Consider the following 18,305-nt stretch of genomic DNA (forward strand, 5'->3'; position numbering starts at 1 on the left):
CCTACAGTTCTAGAGGCCAGAAGTCCAAAATTAAGTTGTTGTCAGGGCTATGTTCCCTCTAAGGCCTGTAGAGGAAAATTGAGATGATGCAGGTGTTCTGGGAAGTCTGGGGACCCAAGGGTCTGTGACCCACTGTGGGTTCTTGTCTTTGTGCAGGAAAGAATTCAAAGACGACCCAGCATAGTTTATAATGAAAGTGAATTTACTAATGAAGTAGTGAGACAGAGAGTGGGCTACCCCACAGGCAGAGCAGCCCCCCTTTAGTGAGATTTGCTTCCTTTATTGAGATTTAATTAGGGGGTAGGGCACTCAGTAAGGTGGGAGGAATATTCAGGATTTTTCCAGGAGAGGGGTGAAGACCCCCATTGGCTCTGTTGTGTCCTTATATGGGCTTTCCATTTCTGATCATGCAGGGGAGCGGGGTGTGTCGTTTAGTATGCTAATGTATCACAATGAGCATATAATGAAGCGAAGACTTACTGTAACGTAAATACCATCATAAAGATGGTATTTAAAGCCTTAAAACTGGGTTAGATCACCTCATGTTATATAAATTAGCCAAAGATGGCCTCTGTGTATTGGCCCCTAGGTTGGTTATTTCTTTCACTGTAGTCTGAGAGCTGTTAGCTCAAAAGCCTGCCAGGGCCACACATAAATTTTACACATCCATTTATTTATTTACTTATTTATTTATTTTTAATTATTTTATTTTTTTTTTAGCTATAGGCATATTCTTTTTTTTTCCTTCTTTATCTTTATTGTTGAGAGTATTACAGGTGTCCCATTTTTCCCTCCCAATTGACCCCTTCCACTTTGCTCCCACCCCCTCCCCAGGCCTTCACCCCGTTATTGGCTGTGTCCATGGGTTATGCATATATGCATATAACTTCTTTGGTTAATCTCTTCCCACCCTCCACCCCCCTTCCCTCTTTCCTCTGAAATATGATCATCTGTTGCATGCGTCAATGTCTCTGGATCTATTTAGGTTTGTCAGATTCTTTTGTTCATTAGCTTCTTTTTAAAGAAGACCCTTCAACTTTTCCTGTAGTGCTGGCCAGGTGGTGATGAACTCCTTTAGCTTTTTCTTATCTGAGAAGTTCTTTATCTGACCTTTAATTCTAAATGGTAGCTTTGCTGGGTAGAGCAATCTTGGTTGTAGTTCCATGTTTTTCATCACTTTGAATATTTCTTGCCACTCCCTTCTGGCCTGAAAGGTTTCTGTTGAGAAAGCAGCTGACAGTCGTATGGGTGCTCCCTTGTAGGTAACTAATTGCTTTTCTCTTGCTGCTTTAAGAGTCTCTTTAAGAGTCTCTCTTTGTCTTTAACCTTTGGCATTTTAAGTATGATGTGTCTTGCTGTGGGCCTCTTTGGGTTCCTCTTGTTTGGGACCCTCTGTGCTTCCTGGACTTGTAAGTCTATTTCTTTCCCCAGGTAGGGGAAGTTTTCTGTCATTATTTTTTCAAATAGGTTTTCAATTTCTCGGTCTCTTTCTTCCCCTTCTGGCACCCCAATAATACGAATGTTGAGCCTCTTGAAGTTGTCCCAGAGGCTCCTTATACTATATTCCTATTTCTGGGTTCTTTTTTTTTTTTTTGCTCTTCTGGTTGGGTGTTTTTTGTTTCCTCATGTTCCATATTGCTGATTTGTTTCTCAGTGTCCTCTACTCTACTGTTGATTCCATGTAAATTATTCTTATTTCAGTTCGTGTAGCCTTCATTTCAAATTGGTACTTTATTATGTTATTGATTTTCTCAGTTATTTCACTAATAATATGCTTAAACATCCTTATAAACAAAATTCTGAACTCTGTTTCTGTTAGCTTGCTTGGATCTATTTCATTGAGTTCCTCTTCTAGAGATTTCTTCTTTCCTTTGTGACATGTTTCTTTGCCTCCACATTTTGGTTGCTTCCAGGTGTTTGTTTCTATGTACTAGGTAGAGCTGCTATGTCTCCTGGAATTTGTAGAGTGGCTTTGTGTAGTAGGTGTCCTGTAGGGTCCAGTGGCTGAGTCTCCCCAGTCACCTGAGCTGGGCCTTCCAGGTGCTCCCCTGTGTGGGCTGTGTGCACTGTCCTGTTGTAGCTAAGCCTTGGTTGCTGTTGGCCTCACTGGGAGGAATTGACCCCCCGGCCAATCAGCTGTGAGGACCAGCTGTACCTACAGCCAAAGAGCTGCTGTGCTGGAGACACCCCTATGGAGCAGGATTTATTTCAGTAGAGCTTTGGTGTTCACCAAGTGCGCCCCTGGAGTGTCACTCGTGGATGTGGTAGGGTTGTAATCCAGCGTGGTCGAGTCTCACCACCAGGTGCACTGTCTTTGGGGCCTCCCGGGAGGTGCAAAGTCAGCCTGTGCCAGTGCCTTGCCCAGGGCCCCCCAGCATGAGCTACACAGCACACCTTAGTTGGCTGCTCCTTGTGCTGGGCTTGGAGGTGCCCAGGAGAGGCCCAGCTATGAGCCAATGCAGGCTGCCGCTAGTGCCAGGCCTGGGCGCACTTATTAAGCCGTATGGGGCCCACTGCTGCTTGTTTGAGAGATTTTAGGAAAGTCCTAAGGTTGAGGCTGGAGACGCCACTTGCACAGAAAAGCCCCTGGAAATGGCCCGGATGAGCTGCAGGTGGGGAGGGGCGGGGCCTCCGGGAATCACGGGGCGGGGCCAAAGGTGTGAGTCAGGTGCTGGCGATTCAAATATGGCGCCTGCCTGCTGGCTGTGTGGGGAGGACTCGAAAAGGAGCCATGGCCTCCGCCAGCCCTTCTGCCCGGGAGGAAGCCGCCCCTCCACCTCTCGACCGGATTCCAGGCAGGTTAGTTCCTCCCCGAGTGTCCCAGGTTCCTGTCAAGCTGCTGCCGGCGCTGGGCTCAGAGGGAGCATCTGAGTGACTCCGTGCGCGGGCCCTTTAGAGGAGCTGCTGGGGCTCCCGCAGCCTCCGCGACCCTTAGTGACAGTCCCCGCTGGTTTCACAGCCCTAAGTTCTGGGGATGTCTCTTCCTGGCTCTGGAGCCCTGGGCTGGGGCCTGCTGTGGGGCCGGGACCTCTCCCTCCTCCGGGAAACCCCCACCGCCGAGATTCCCTCCCAGGTTTAAACCGCAGCACCGGGGGTGGGCCCATGGCCGCGTCTCTGCCCCTCGTCCCGGTCTCGGTGCTTCTTCAGCTCCCTGGTTCTCCGGCTTCTGCTCAGCCGGATCTCAGGAGGCTCTGAGTGATGGCGGTTCTGTGTTTTAGTTGTCATTTTGATGTGGTTGCGGGAGGTGGCGGGTGCAGCTGTTCCCTCCGCCTCTGTCTTGTTTCTTCCCTACATCCATTTATTTTAAACATCATCCACATGAGCAAATGTTTATTTAATTTTTTAAAAATACATCTTTATTGATTTCAGAGAGAGAGAGATAGAAACACCAATAATGAGAGTCATCATTGGTCAGCTTCCTCCTGCACACCCCCGACTGGGGATCGAGCCTGCAACCTGGGCACGTGCTCTGACTGGGAATCGAACAGTGATCTCAACCGCTGAGCCACGCCTAGCCGGGCCCAATGAGCAAATGTTTAGACATTTAGAGCCCACCTGCTTGGCATATCTCCACAAAACTACACCCAGCATCTGCTGGCCATTGATAAAATAAAATCTTGTGGTTATAAAACTCCAAGCCTTATGACTTCTTCCCCTCAGCGTTCTCAGACCCAGCAACTCCCTTCCACGCTGCTGAGCTGCATAGCTAGACACAGAAGGGACCTCTCCAATTCCCCTCTCCCTGGGAGTTCCTTTGCCCCCCTCTACTTCTAAGGTGTAGCTTCAGGACAGATTTCTGCTGTGAGGGACATCTCCCCCCACTTCAAAACCTGCCAGATATCAATCCTTATACAATAAAGCATGTGTGCTACTGCCACCTCATGGTCAATCTTTTCCTTTCATCATTTCCCAAATCCCTCCACATAGGGAGCGAGTGTAGGAAAAAGTAGACAAAAAAGTGAAGGGGTGCAATTGGTGAGCCAATTGGTGCGATGTTTTTCTAGACATTCACCTCAGAGGTGATGAGGAACCAGCAACAGAGATGGAGGAAGAAAGACCAGAAAGGCAGGAGGGAAACCAGGAGAGTGCTGTCCTAGAAGCTAAGTGAGGAAAACTGTAGCAAGGAGAGAGGTCAACCATGTCAGAGGCTGCCAGCAGGTCTGGGGGACCCAGAAGAATCACTAAAATCCATGGCCGGCACGCTTTTTCTTAAAGAGCCAGGGAGCACATACTTTAGGCTTTGAGGGCCATATGGTCTCACTCACAACTATTCACTTCTGCCATAGAATGAAAGCAGCCAGGGGACAATACATAAACCAACCAGCATGGCTGTGCTCCACTAAACCTTCATTTACGGGCCCTGCAATTTGAATGTCATGTAATTTTTACACGTCACAAAACTATTCTTCTTTTGCTTTCCCCCGTCACCCATTTAAAAATAGAAAAACCATTTTCAGCTTGGAGGCCATGCCAAAATCTGGCAGTTAGCCAGATTGGGCCTGTGGGCTGTAGTTTGCTGACCCTGATGTAAATCAATCATATAATCATATTTTTTCTTATTTTTGCCTGCTCTCTTCCTTGACTGTCACCATATGTCACTCACAGGTGATGGAAAGAACTGGGAGAGACCCCATCACCCACTCATTTGTGGCAAGTACTCCCAAAAGGCAGAGGAACCTCTGTTCTCCTTCCCTCCACCATCTGGATTAATTTCTGTACTGTTTACAGTTTGTTGGTTTAGAGTGACATCACTAAAACAGATTGAGCCCACTCACAAAATTTCTTTAATGCCTTGTTACCTTGTCAACGTGAAATTGAAATGTCAGGATCTTTCTAGTCTTGTTTTAGTATCTCAGTTAAATGCCTAAAGCCCAGATTTTAGTGGAACTGTAAGAGGCAAAAAAAAGGGGAGGGAGGTAATATGATATTTCCTATGCTTCCAAGATTTTGCCAAAAAGCAGGGAGTACCTAATATATGTCAATGGGGATAGTCACCAGCTTATCAGTTGCTCTGTAAGTAGCTATTCAGGCACTTATATTTCTTTGCCATCTGACCTGTGCTAGATAGTTAAGTCCAAGAAAAAAATCTGTAATCTATTTTACAAAAATTAGTACTAGCCTAGAGGCAACATTATATTTCAAGTAAAGAAATTAGTTACACTTGGGTCCTTTCTAGAACTGCACTTAGAAACATTCCAAAATCAGGGACAATTACAACAGTGATTTTCAACCTCTTTCATCTCAGGGCACATGTAAACTAATTACTAAAATTCTGCAGGACACCAAAAATATGTATTTTTTGCTGATCTGACAAAAAATAGGTATAATTTTGATTCATTCACATTGGACAGCTATTGCTATGTTGGCTGTTGTCATTTTATTATTTGACAGTCTAAGGAAAAAGAGGTTAGTGCCCCTGACTAAACAGTCAGGTATTGCATGTTTTAAAAGTTCTTGCGGCACACCCACCAGCTGAAAATCGCTGATTTAGAACAGCATGAATCTTAATGATTAGATTTTTAGGCAATGCTTTTTAGTATTGTGTTGCTCTTGCAATATTTATAACCAATGCTTTAAAACAAAATGCAAGCACCCTAAATCTTTTTCAAGTTTGTATGTATTAAAAATATAAGATTTGCATCATATGAGGGGACCAAGATGGCAGCGTGGAGGGGGGGTGTTCTAAAAGTCCTTCCTCCCATGGGCACACTGAGTGTACAGCCATGCGCAGAGCAACTCATTCTGAGAGAAATCCAGAAACTAGCTAAGCAACTTCTACACATCAGATGAATGAGAAAATGCCCGTATTGAAGCGGGTAGAAAAGGCTGAGACACACTCTTGGCATAAACCCAACTGTGGCACAGTGCCAAACAATTGAGAGGGAACCCTTCAACTCCTAGCTTCTTCTAGCACCCCAACTTTTAAGACTCTCACTTGAGGATGGCCTCCCAAGACACCTCGCTCTGAAAGCCAATGGGGCTTGGGTCCATGAGACCCACAGATACGTAGCAAAGCAGCAGTTTTTAACAGTGTACACGCACGCACCTCCACAGTGCTCCCCACAGCTCAGGGCAGAGGCAGCAGGCAAAAATGCACGTCTCCTAGTTTCTCCATTGAGCCACACTGGCCAGGCCCTGATGCACACTAAGTTTTCAAACCACTAATTAATTAATTAATCAGTACTCAAAGGTGAAATAAACTATATTGAGAGAATAACTTTTTAAGCCCGGCTGGTGTGCTCAGTGGTTTGAGCATCGACCTCTGATCCAGGAGATTGCGGTTTGATTCCCTGTCAGGGCACATGCCCGGGTTATGGGCTTGATCCCCAGTCGGGGGCATGCAGGAGGCAGCCGATCAATGACTCTCATCATTGATGTTTCTGTTTCTCTCCCTCTCCCTTCCTCTCTGAAATCAATAAAACATTAAAAAAAATAATTTGTTAAGGTTAGAGTTAACTTGCTGCTGGTGCATGAGATCAGTCCACAAATCAACTCCAGGGGCACCTACGTGGGCACAGGGCCTCCGTAGTGCAGATCCCCAGATTGAATGGAATGGGATGGAACTTGGAAACTGGCTAAGTCCCAAGGAGGAGATGGTTCTAACAGTGACCAGTGGAGACCAGACACTGACTGAATGCAGTCTGTGCACGTTGTGTTCCCCTTGACGAAACTTGACTGGTTGTATGTTGGTGACAACTGTAAGGGCTGTTTGCAAAGACATGATCAGCGAGGTGCCGCTCAGGACATGTTTTCTTACACAGACCATGTGTCACAATCCGCTGAAAGCCCATGAATTCGGTGTCACAGATGGCATCATTAACGTCAGTCCAACAGATCATGGTAGGAAACAGTTTTATTCTTTAAAAGCAACTTTTTTAAGAAAAAGGAATCAAAACTGCACTTGGTAATCACATTGGCCATTATCAGAATAGTACATGCTGTTAGGAAAAACAATTTCATTTTTTCTGAGATGCTCCTCGCGGGGTAATCTGCATCTATACTGTAACATGAACAATACACACAGCGAGCGTGTTTAGTGGGCAAGACTCATGCACAAGAGCCTTGGCTTACTTCAAACACTTTTCTTGGCTGTAGCAGATGACCAAATAATGTGATTATATTTTTTCAGAGCTTAGAAAGACTAACCACCTAATCATGCCAGAGCTCAACAAACCAGCATTAATAATCACCAAAAAAGGCACTTTAAAATACATTTGACAAGGAGTGACACTAATGCAATGAGAACTGGTCTAAGCCCTGCACTAAACTTTGTCAGAGTTCAGAGATAGTGCATTCTGTCTGTGTCCGTGTGTATATATATAAATACCTATAGGTATGAGTATATTCCAACATCCATATACAGCAGGTCCTCAAATAACACTCATTTCCTCAGTATCATTTCATTATAACATTGATGAGATGCCATAAGAACTCTTGTTTGTATGAACTAGCCTATGGTAAAACTGGTTTCCATATACATCATTTTGCTTAAAGTCAAAGAATCTACTGACAATGTTAAATGAGGACTTACTGTACACAGGTATGTCTTTATCTGTCTATCTGTCTATCTATCTATCATCTATCTATCTATTATCTATCTATCTATCATCTATCTATCTATCTATCTATCATCTATCTATCTATCTATCTATCTATCTATCTATCTATCTATCTATCTATCTATCTATCATCTATCAATCTATCACCCATCTCTCTATCTCCATAAGTCTCTAGGGAGGGAAAAACCCCTTTGTTTCCTTTAATTGAATAGTATGCAAAATATTCTAGTCATTTTATTTGGAACAAAGAATGAGGAGATTGGTAAATTAATGCAAAAAAGTACCCTACTACACCTTTCTATCAACAAAAAAAAAAGCAATAAAATAAATACTCGATGTTCCTAGGTTGTGAACTATTAAAAATTAAAAACTCTGGCACTTTAAAAAAGTTTCTCCCACTGCAGGGCACAGGGTGGATATTTTGGCACTGTAAATCTAACACACACACATCTGTATTGCTTAGGTTGCAGAGGGTGGAATGAACAGGGAAATTTCTTCTGCAAATTCCTTCCTTTAAGTACCCACCGAGTTTTAGCTATGCTGTGTTACTCCACTTAGCTTAACACAGCAGAGTACTCAAAGGACTTAGAGCAGTGCTGTGAAATAAACAGAATTGGCTATATCCCAGTGCACTGCATAGACAGGCTTGGGTACTTTGGCTCAAGGTTTTGACAGACCAACCCCACCTGTCAGAGGTGAACAAAAGGCTTATCTTTCCCAGAAACAGGTGTACAGACATGATCTTATTCTTAGGATATGAAAAAACAATTAGTAACAACATTTAAAGTTCAATTACTAACTGTATAATGCCTGAGAACAAAATCAAAGCAACTTTTGAAAGGTTAAGAGTCAGATTCTGGGCATTTCCGTTTTTTAGCTGCTGGCTCTTCAGTCTTGTGTAATTCTAAAGTACTCGAGTTGGATTTGAGACTGGGGTCTGCTTTAAGGTTGTCCATGGCAACAGTGAAGCCTGAGAGAAGGTACCCTCCGCCTCCACTCATCAGGAGTTTGGGATGACTTCGATCTGGCAAAACCTAATCAAGACAGAAAGATAGACACTCATGTTTTCCTAAGCAGGTGAAGTACATGCTAACAATAAACATGCCAGAAACAAGAATTTAAATGACAGATTCTTTGGAAGATTTAAATGGACCAATTCCTAAGGAGCTCCTTCCTTTAAATGACAGTGCTGGTAAAAGTACCTAAGTTGGTTTTAGTGATTTTCTTGTGAAAAATAAAACTGAAGCTGTTTCCCTTAAACCTGAAGCAAGTTTCTGGTGGCTAATGATTTGTTTAGTGCTCTGGGCCTGGGAGTAGCTTTCTTCCCCTTGGCTCTAGGACGTTTCACGGCCAACGGCAGGGCTTGAGTCCATGGAAATGTAGCTGCTGGACATACACCAGAGCCTCCCTTTCCTAACGCCCTGCTGACTGACAAGACTTCTCTCCTACTCCCACAGCTAAATGAGGTGGCTGCCATGAAGGGCAGGATGGCCAGGGTTGTAATGTCCTGTATTAAGCAAGATGTCCCAGCAGAAGGGCAGGGCCTGTGGCATATGGAGGTGTTCTCTCAGATCTCTCAAGAGGGAACAGGCTGTGAGGATTTCAAGCAGCAGAAAGTCTCTAGCAGCTGCTCCTTTGGGATCTGCTGTAGCTTTCACTTCTAGGGAGGCCCTACGGCTGTTCCAAATTGGTAACTGGGTATGGCTACCAGGACTACACCACTTCTGCCCAACACAGAGCTCCTTTAATGTCCAGCAGCTACATCTCCATGAACGTCTTAGCTCTAGGGCTCCCGGTGATCCTGGCTGACACTTTCTCAGAGCAGCACTGCATGTTTTTTCTCCCCTACCACCCCTTTCACAGGCACCAGATCTGTATCATGTCTGATGACTCTCCCTGCCTAATCCCACTCCCTCCCCCCCTTATCTTTCAAAGGCATCTTCCCTGATAAAATCTCTTATACTTCTAATTCCATCTTGACATATGCCTTCTAGAGGACCTGAACTGACATGGAACCCACCATTAAATCCTGAAAACTTGCTGTAAAGACATCCAAGCAGATATGAGAGGGTCACTCTCTTGGCTTGGGGATCTTGCTATTATTAGTTATTCCCTCCACAGTGATCTTGAGGCCTTGAGTAAACACAACCACAATAGTTTGCAATTTAAATGTCCCTGGACTGGAGTTACAGAGCAACAGACCCTGACATGAACGGAGAAAGAAAGGTCAGGAAAGATCAGGCCCTCTCTGTGAGTCACAGGCATGAGACTTCACCTCTAGACAGAAATAGGGATATCTGTATTTAACAATTTCCAGCACTACTGCAGAGAGCAAAAGACTCAGGAGAGCAGCTCCAAGGACTGGCTATAAGAACACGTACCTGGTAATTTCTGAGCCAGGTTTCAGACAACCTGAGGTTGATGACCCCTCCTCTTTCCCGAAGTTTTGTGTAGCACTCCAACAGAGGCTGGAGGCATAAAGAAAGTTGTTAAGAATTACTTCTAGGGCCAGGATTTGAGACTCAACATTCGGATACAAGAATCCCCTCTATTCCACGTTAGTATTACCTCTTTATACTGACAGTAGACCACAAAAGGCCTTGAAGGGGCCACGAAGTCAAGCAACGATAGCAGCAGTGGAGTGGGATGGAAACGACTAGCTACAATTAAACTGCAAGAAAGATGTTGAATATATTACTCTTTATGCCCCCAAGATGAAGCATATGTTTTAAAATACATCTAAAATGATAACATTTATTTGCGTGACTTATACAACGAAGAGCTTTATATATTCCAGAAATCCCAAATAAAATCATGAGCTATTAATTTCTGGGAAACACAAACTGAATTATAAGCTCTCATGGTGCTTGGCAACTCTAAGTAGCATTTAACATTCTTGATTTAAAAAATCATCTGGAAACAAATCCAACAGTGTGATGCTGGCTTTGCAGGCACCTGAATCTCTCCCTGGTGGGTCTCCTCAGCCCTCGCATTAGCCAGTTTCCTATCAATCTGAATGCCCCGCCACCCGCACTGAGGCGGGACTACACAGCCCCAGCTGATGCACCACCATCAGAGAAATGTCAAATTTCTTGAAAAACTCTAAAACCAGCCCAATTTCGCACCTCCACCAGATGCAGCCTCCTTTCTTAAAAAACCCAAGACAGAATTATCCTCTCTGCTCCCACTAGAATCAAAGCAGACAAGCAGAGAGAGAATGCTTATCTGTTTGAAGCGGAGCCCGTGTGCAGCACAATGTTGCCTGCATTCTTTCATCAACGCACCCGTCTGCGTTCCTTTCACTCAGCAGAGCGGCAGCCTCTAAATGTCTTTTCCTCTGCTCTTCTTGTCTCCTCTGCTTTTCCTGAATCTTCAAGAAAAATAAAAACAACAGTGTACTGAGGTCATTCAGTAAGGCTTATGGAAATGCTGCTCTGTCAAAACATTTCAACAATATTTATCAACTCGGACTAAAAACTCGGAAGCTGAAAACACAAAAGCAAGCCCATGTTATAAAACCATCATTAAGCTACCTATATACAATGCTTCTGTATCATAAAGCTCCATCCCAAAGATACCACACGTGTGCACCCACATGCACATTCTTTCTCCATCTGTTGTGATATTTATGATTTTGGGAGCTGATGCTGCAAAGCCAAATCAAATCTCAGTGCTCAGATAAAATTAACTGAGGCCCTGAGGGCAGTACTGTGAGGGCAGTGGGGACTCTTTAACATTCTTACATAATCCTTTTTGCTTCCTCTCTCTTTAGGCTCCTTATACTCTGGGTTTTGAGAGACAATTTCCAATGTTTCTGGTTCTTTGGGGTGAGTGCTCTCTGGGGCCTCTGCCATGCTGTCTTCGTTCTCTTGTTCTGAAGTCTGTTTTTCCTCCAGTGTGCCATTACTTTCTTCAACCGAAGCACTGTCTTTTGGCTCTGAAGATAACATCTCGGCAGAAAATGTTCCATTTAGGAGACTGTCCACTTTATTGAGGGGGAATTCATAAAGACCACTGAGGAAAGATTTCGGAAATCCAAAACATGCTGTGGCTGCCCGAACTGGGCCACCTCCAGGGTACAGCTGAATAATGGAGCCAAAACCTGAACAGATAAAAGAAACAAACATCCCTTGATGAAGGTGACTCTAGATTTTGCAAATCCTCAGGGTCCATCACAGTAAGAAGACTGAAGGTCCCTCTACTTGACTGTTCAGAGGCTGACAGATGATGTAGCTCCTCTGGGAGTTTGGAGTCTAAGAATATTCCCAATGGATATAATTCCAAAACAGATAAATAGGAAGTCTTAAACAAGCTTGCCCCTACTTGATACTACAGTAAAACCTTGGGACTGTGTAAATTTGGATGTCACATGATTGGTAACTGGTTCTCCCCAGTCCAGCTTCCCCAAGTCCAGTGCCATTACTTTCAAACAAGGCAGTTAAAAGTTCTTATAGTCTATGTGTCAGAGAAAGGGCAGGCAAATCAGGCTGGGTTGTATCTTCCGGGAGAAAATACATCCCTAGTATTTCTCCCACTCAATTCAGGCCAATAAGATGAGCACCAGCTATCCAAGAGTTTACTGAAACCACTGCCCTGGAGGTCTTAGCCAGCCACAGGCTTGAGAACCATCCCCACTGCTACAGAAGCTGGGAAGCACAACTGCCATCTGGGTGTGCCAACACAGCACAGGCTGGGAGATGTGGGCTGTGCAGGACGGTCCCGGGGACTGGTGCTGTGCAGGCCCAAGTCATTTCAATAACCTCACAGTAATTCAACATCATTTTCCATGAGTTACATTTTTTACTTAGACTCCTCTGCTCAAATCATGAACTTGAAAATGTTAAAACTTACCTCCCATTCGTTCCATCATTGCACCCAGCACTAAGCCTGCACATGTTTCCATTACTATCATTTTATTGCCAGCACGAATATTTCCCAATGTCAACATCTGGGCTAGTGTATCGTATCTCATGTGGCTAAAAAAAAAATGAATGATTCACTCATTTTTAGCTAAGCAAGGCCTGTTCTTTTAATTACCATTTTTCAAGTTTTGTTTGTTTCATAAAGTATGTTGATAAGATTATCAATTGCTTTGGAGGTGATAGTAAAAAGAACGTAAAATTTATGAAGTAGGGGATACTTTATCAGGCGAGCAAGCTTTTCATTTTACTTAAAATCATGACTTTTTTAAGGATAAAATTTCCCCCAATTACACGTTTGAAAGAAAACAACGCGTACTTAATTTTTCCAGGTTCTCTGGCATAATACATAATGGAAAGGATGCGGGTGGATGGCTTCACAATAGTAACGATGGCTTCATATCTGGGGGAAGAAAAAACAGAACGCCAATTGTTAAAAACTGGTTAAAAAAAATATTTTATTTTTAGCAATATGTTTTTAAAATCTACAAAAAGGTTTCATGTTCCCTTCTTTTTCAAACAAAAACTTACTTCTTTTTCTTCTTTTTAATATATTTATCTTGAGCAAATTCTGTCTTGTCTCGGAATGTTGTGCTATTTTCAATTAACTGCTGCACTATTTCCTATGAGAAAGGGAGCAAGCAGATTTCCTGATGTTTTATTCTCACAGAACAGATCACCTCAAAGGTTTCTTACCCCAGAATGTATCCAAAGGTCTGATTCTCCAGTCCCTTTTCCACAGAAGTCCACATGGATGAACTTTGTAGTTTTTTACTCTAGAATGTGCATTAAAATACAAGTACTTTATAACTCCATTTAAACCAAGATAAAAGAACAGAGATATACAATAAAAAGAAGCGAGGGAAAGGAAACTGTCATTCTTGAAGACACTGGCTGAAAACATTACTGAAAATAAAGTTAAGCTCTAATATGCATTATTAAATTTTCTCTTGCTAACAATATTAGCAACGTGATTCGCTTACATTCCTACATGTAAGAAATGAAATTTTTGATATACTGAATTGCATGTACATTCCAAGCTATTTCTAACAAGTATGCAGTATGTTTACATTTTACCTTAGGTAAATTCTGCTTTAAAAACCAAGCAATTCCCTGAATACCAAACAAAAACAAAACACAATATCCTTTGAATATTACCTCTCCTTTAATGCCCTTGTCCTTTAAAGCTTTTATGTCATCTTGAGTAAGTTTCTGAGATTTCCCATCATCAACTATATTTCGATTATCAGTGCCCGCTTCTTTGGTCTCTAAGGAAGGAAATTGCTTTATGACATTTATGATCTGAAATTATTTTAAAATCTTCCTTCTTCTAAGTTCATTTCCACATCCAGCCCATCAGCCACTCAATTTTGGCCTTCCAGTTCTACTGGAATGTACATGCAAATTTGTCTTCCGGTTCCACCTCAGCTACTACTATCCTATCTTGCCATGACTACTCTAAGCCTCTAACTCACCTTCCTGCTCCCACTCTTGGCCCTATACAATCCACCTGGACACCAGGGTTCTCTTTAAAATGCAAATTGGCTCATCTATTCTGATGCACAAAATCATGGCTTCCTGTAGCAATTAGAATATAATCCAAAGATGACCTGCAAAGTTGTATATGATCTGACCCCTGGCTACCTTTCTCTGGCCTCATTTTTGACCCCATACTCAACTGCATTGCCCTTCTTTCTGTTCCCAAGCCCTTAAGCATGGTTCCACTGCAGGGCTTTGGTAACTGCTGCTCCCTCTGCCTGCAATGCTGACAGATGTGAGTGGATGGATCCATTCCATCACTCAGGGCTGAGCTCATCATCTTAGCCAAGTCTCACCTCATCCAATCAGCCTCCAATAAACCCCCTGCTTTGTCATCTTCATAGCACACATCACCATCTGAAATTATGCTGTTTGCTTAGCTACTAGATTATTTTTGGTGTTCCCCACTCATAAATTTTATGAGATGATCCATCTCATGAACTGCTATAATGGCAATGACTAATCAATGACTAACCAAGTACCAATATGTTTGGTACTTGATAAAAACAGGGATGCCAACTTAAAAATATTTAACTAACTGGTTTGAACCAGAACTTTAATAGTATTTTAATTATTTAATTTTAAAATTATTTAAGAATATCTACTTTATTAATAAAATGTTTTATCAATATTTATTTAAGTATTTTAGTTAATAATAACAGCTAAAATTATGGGGGCTTTACTATAAGCAAAGCACTATTAAGAACTTTTTATGTGTCATATGACAATGCTCCCTATAGCCTAGGTATTAAATGTTTATAGCTCCATTTTACAGATGAGGATATAAGACTTATAGAAACCAAATAACTTGTCCAAGGTTACAAGGCAAATAATAGAGCTGAAACTTAAACCTAGTCAGCTGAATTCAATTCAAAGCCAGACCTCTTAATCTCCACCCAATATGTTAACTACCTCAAAGCTTTTACTTAGCTTCTGGGCACTGACAGACCTCTGCATCTGCTCTTACACTGAAGCAGCAAGGACTCATGGGATTAAATGCCTGGCCCAAGGTCAGAGAGTTCGTTAATGATGGGCTGGAGCCAGAATTCAAGCACCTCAAAGCCAAAGGCAGACCTTGCTTCATTCCACCATGCTAGTTCTTAGATTATGAGTTTAGATTTCTTTGGAGATTGGCTGGGTTAGCACTTTAGCACTAATTGGGGTTGGCAGATTTCTGACTAGCCAGCTCAAGAGCACCTATTTCATACACCGAAGTAGTGCACCTGAAGTAGGCTCTTCCTTTTTCTTCGTAGGCTGAAGACTTCCTCCATTGGTCACTTCAAATGTGGTTCCATAACTATGGCCAATGACGTTATCCAGATAGAACCACTGTTTTTCAAAAGTTACTTTTCTGGGGAAGAAAATGCATTCAATTAGCTAAATCTCATTTGCATTCTGTATAGAAAAGATATGTTCAACCTAGTTTATTTCAAAACTGATCTACACGAAGGGCAATGTACAGCATTATATCTGAACATGAACTAGAAAGAATCAGGTTGGGGCAGAGGCAACATTAACAACAAGGCCACATAAACACTGACTTTGAAATGAGAAACAAGACAGTCCTCTTCTGAGGCACTGATCTAACTCCAATTAAAATACTTTGTGTGTGTGTGTGTTTTAAATTGGTTTTAGAGAGAGGAAGGGAGAGGGACAGAGAGATAGAAACATTGATGAGAGAGAAACATTGATTGGCTGCCTCCTGCAGGCCCCTCACCGGGGATCAAGCCGGCAACCCACAGCCCGGGCATGTGCCCTGACAGGGAATTGAACCGGTGACCTCCTGGCTCATAGGTTGACACTCAACCACTGAGACACAGCAGCTGGACTGGTCTGACTCCAATTAGCACAGTCTGACAGGCTTTGCAGACTTCCTAAATAGCATAAAGGGTTGCCAAGATTGCCAGGCGACTGGCACACACCGACACTCCTCACAACTTACATAAAAAGATCTCAAAACTGAACAATCATTGAGGTGACAGGGATTTAACTAATTCCCAAGCCTAAATTTTCCTTGAAAATTATCTAGTAAAAGAAAATTACATTTACAAATAAACATTACTGACATTACATACATTTGGAAATGGTTCCTAACACTGATGGTGTTCTGCTGAGGACCAGATGATTTTAGCTTTTCCCATTCTCCAGATTTTTTTTTTTCTTCTCGGTGAGAATAACATTTATTGAGAATGGCCCATCACAAACAAGATCCCACTGTTCAGATTTTTATCTTATTACAATTTTACAGGGAAATCCCACAAAAACCAAAACCTTTCCTTTCTTAAGAAGAAAACTAACATCTGCTGAGTGTCAATCAGGAGCTAGGGAGTATATGCCAGGAGTTTCATGCTTTTTGGTTTAATTCTTGCAGCTATCCTGGGGTACAGCTCTTTCTAGGTGAGCAATCTGAGGCTCACAGAAAAGTGTCTTGTCCAAGATTCACAGTAAAAAGTGGAAACTAGGATTCAAATCCAAGTCTGCCTGCCCCCAAAGCCTGGTGTGTGTTTTTTTCACTATATCATACAGTCTTCCAAAGACCAATGGGTCTCAGTAAGTCCTGCCTAGCTTCAGGACACCGCCCACATTGATAAGAACTCTGATTCCTGGAAGACACATACAAAAATACTGTAGTAATGATGACTATATTATAAAATTTCTCTAATTTCAACCACCAAAATGAATATTTTATCAACGGAAAATTTAAAAATGCCTTAACGCTGGTGCAGATGTTACATTTCTGGACTAAAATCCCTCTCCACTTGTATTATTTTTCTTTAGTGGATTAGTGCTTGTGCAAAAAAGCTTGGTTGTCATTATTTGGTGCTCTGGGGACTGTCACTAGACTATTTTCTTATGACATCTATTTCACTTTCAATACCAGTTACAAAAAAGTGAAATAATTCATCTGAACTGAGCACTTATCACAAATTCCAAGTCTCACAATCCCTAGACTCATGGTCTGCTAGCTGTTTTCTTGACACTGCATTGAACTTACATCTTTGTCAAAAGCACTTTAACAACCCAATTCAAAAGAAAGCTTGGTTGCACTTTTCAGATAATTAACCAAAACACCCCAATACATTTTCACCATTAATAAGCAATTGGGACTTAGCAACCTCACCACCCCTGCTAAAAGTTATCAAATTCCCCACTCTTCTAATACTAAATCAGAGTGGTAATTAACCTGCAGGTTCACAAACCAAACCTAACTTCAAGTTCTGAGACCTTGAGCAAACTGCATTTGGGCGATTTAACTTGAACAAACCACACATGCCCTGGTGTAAAACTTGGAATCTTACAGTGATCACACATTCTATAGGAAGCTATCCAGTGTAGACAGGTAGTCCTTTCAGGTAGAGAGAAGAGCCCAGAAGACCACAGAAGGTCGGAGAGGTTTCATTTTTGTGGGATTGAACCTGGCTGAGGGATTAGGGAGGAAGGGTCAACGGGAGAAGGGTGGATGAGATCAGAGGGTGAAGGGTGGGTGCTGTGAGAAAACAGGAGAGATCTTAAGAACCTAGGGGAAGAGCCCCAGGACAGGTGAGGTGAGCGGGGGTACCCGAGCACTCCAGGGCCAAAAGTGGAAAAGGAACTCTATGGAAAGACTGAGGAGAATGCTGAAGGCAGAGGGCCGGGCATGAGACCATGGAAGGCGGACTCTGCATAGACAGGAGGGGTAGGGGAGACCCTGAGGGCCGAACATGGGATCCTGAGGGAAAACCTCCGTGGGAAGATCTGACAGGAGGTAACTAGAGAGGGAGCTGAGGATCCAGAGAGCCAAGACTGGGAGCCTGCTGAGAGCGGTATGTGGGAAGACCTGAAGACAGGGGGTATCTAGAAGATGGGGCGTTGTACCCCTAAGGTCAGCGACCTGACTCACTTTCTCCGCTGGACTTGCACTGCTTTGAATACATCTTCCCGTTTCAGCACCACGAAGTCGCCGTCGCGGATGCGGTGGTCCCCGGGATGCGGTGGCTGTGGGTCCGGCTGGTCCCCCGAGCCCTCCATGACGCCCAGCGGGTCTCCAAACTCCGCAGCCGCTCTCCAGCGCCCCGTCCCGCGCCCCTCGCCCTCAGCGGTAGCGGCAGCCAGCTTCAGTTCCCACAAACACAGAGGACGCAGAAGCCTCCGACCGGCACCGCCCCCACGTGCTGAGCGCCGCTTCCGCTTTCCGGTCAGCTCCTCCGCACAGCTTCCGGGAGCCTCAGGCTTTCCGTCTGGCCGAACTCCTTGATTGACTGCACTCTGTCCCGCCCCTTCCGCCTCGCCGCTCCTTGGAAGGAAGTTG

At 43.4% G+C, this 18,305-nt stretch overlaps 1 protein-coding gene across 2 annotated transcripts; it reads right to left on the bottom strand.

The window, feature by feature from the left end:
- Positions 1 to 6,836: 6,836 nt before the first annotated feature.
- On the bottom strand, positions 6,837 to 18,251 carry TRMT6 (tRNA methyltransferase 6 non-catalytic subunit). 2 transcript variants are annotated; one of them, XM_081148959.1, is made up of 11 exons: positions 17,898 to 18,251; positions 15,241 to 15,368; positions 13,637 to 13,746; positions 13,010 to 13,101; positions 12,798 to 12,881; positions 12,411 to 12,535; positions 11,303 to 11,661; positions 10,844 to 10,929; positions 10,128 to 10,230; positions 9,941 to 10,027; positions 6,837 to 8,593 (listed from the first exon to the last, which is right to left on the bottom strand). In XM_081148959.1, exons 1-11 carry the CDS (start codon positions 18,023 to 18,025, stop codon positions 8,402 to 8,404), a joined length of 1,494 nt encoding a protein of 497 aa, XP_081005085.1. In that variant the 5' UTR covers positions 18,026 to 18,251; the 3' UTR covers positions 6,837 to 8,401. The 2 variants fall into 2 exon arrangements, with proteins under 2 accessions (XP_081005085.1, XP_081005086.1); XM_081148960.1 differs by lacking the exons at positions 13,637 to 13,746; positions 15,241 to 15,368 and having other exon boundaries at positions 17,898 to 18,163.
- Between the last annotated feature and the right edge of the window lie 54 nt (positions 18,252 to 18,305).

Source organism: Miniopterus schreibersii (genome assembly GCF_964146895.1).
Source record: "Miniopterus schreibersii genome assembly, chromosome: 10".
Classification (NCBI taxonomy): Eukaryota; Metazoa; Chordata; class Mammalia; order Chiroptera; family Miniopteridae; genus Miniopterus; species Miniopterus schreibersii.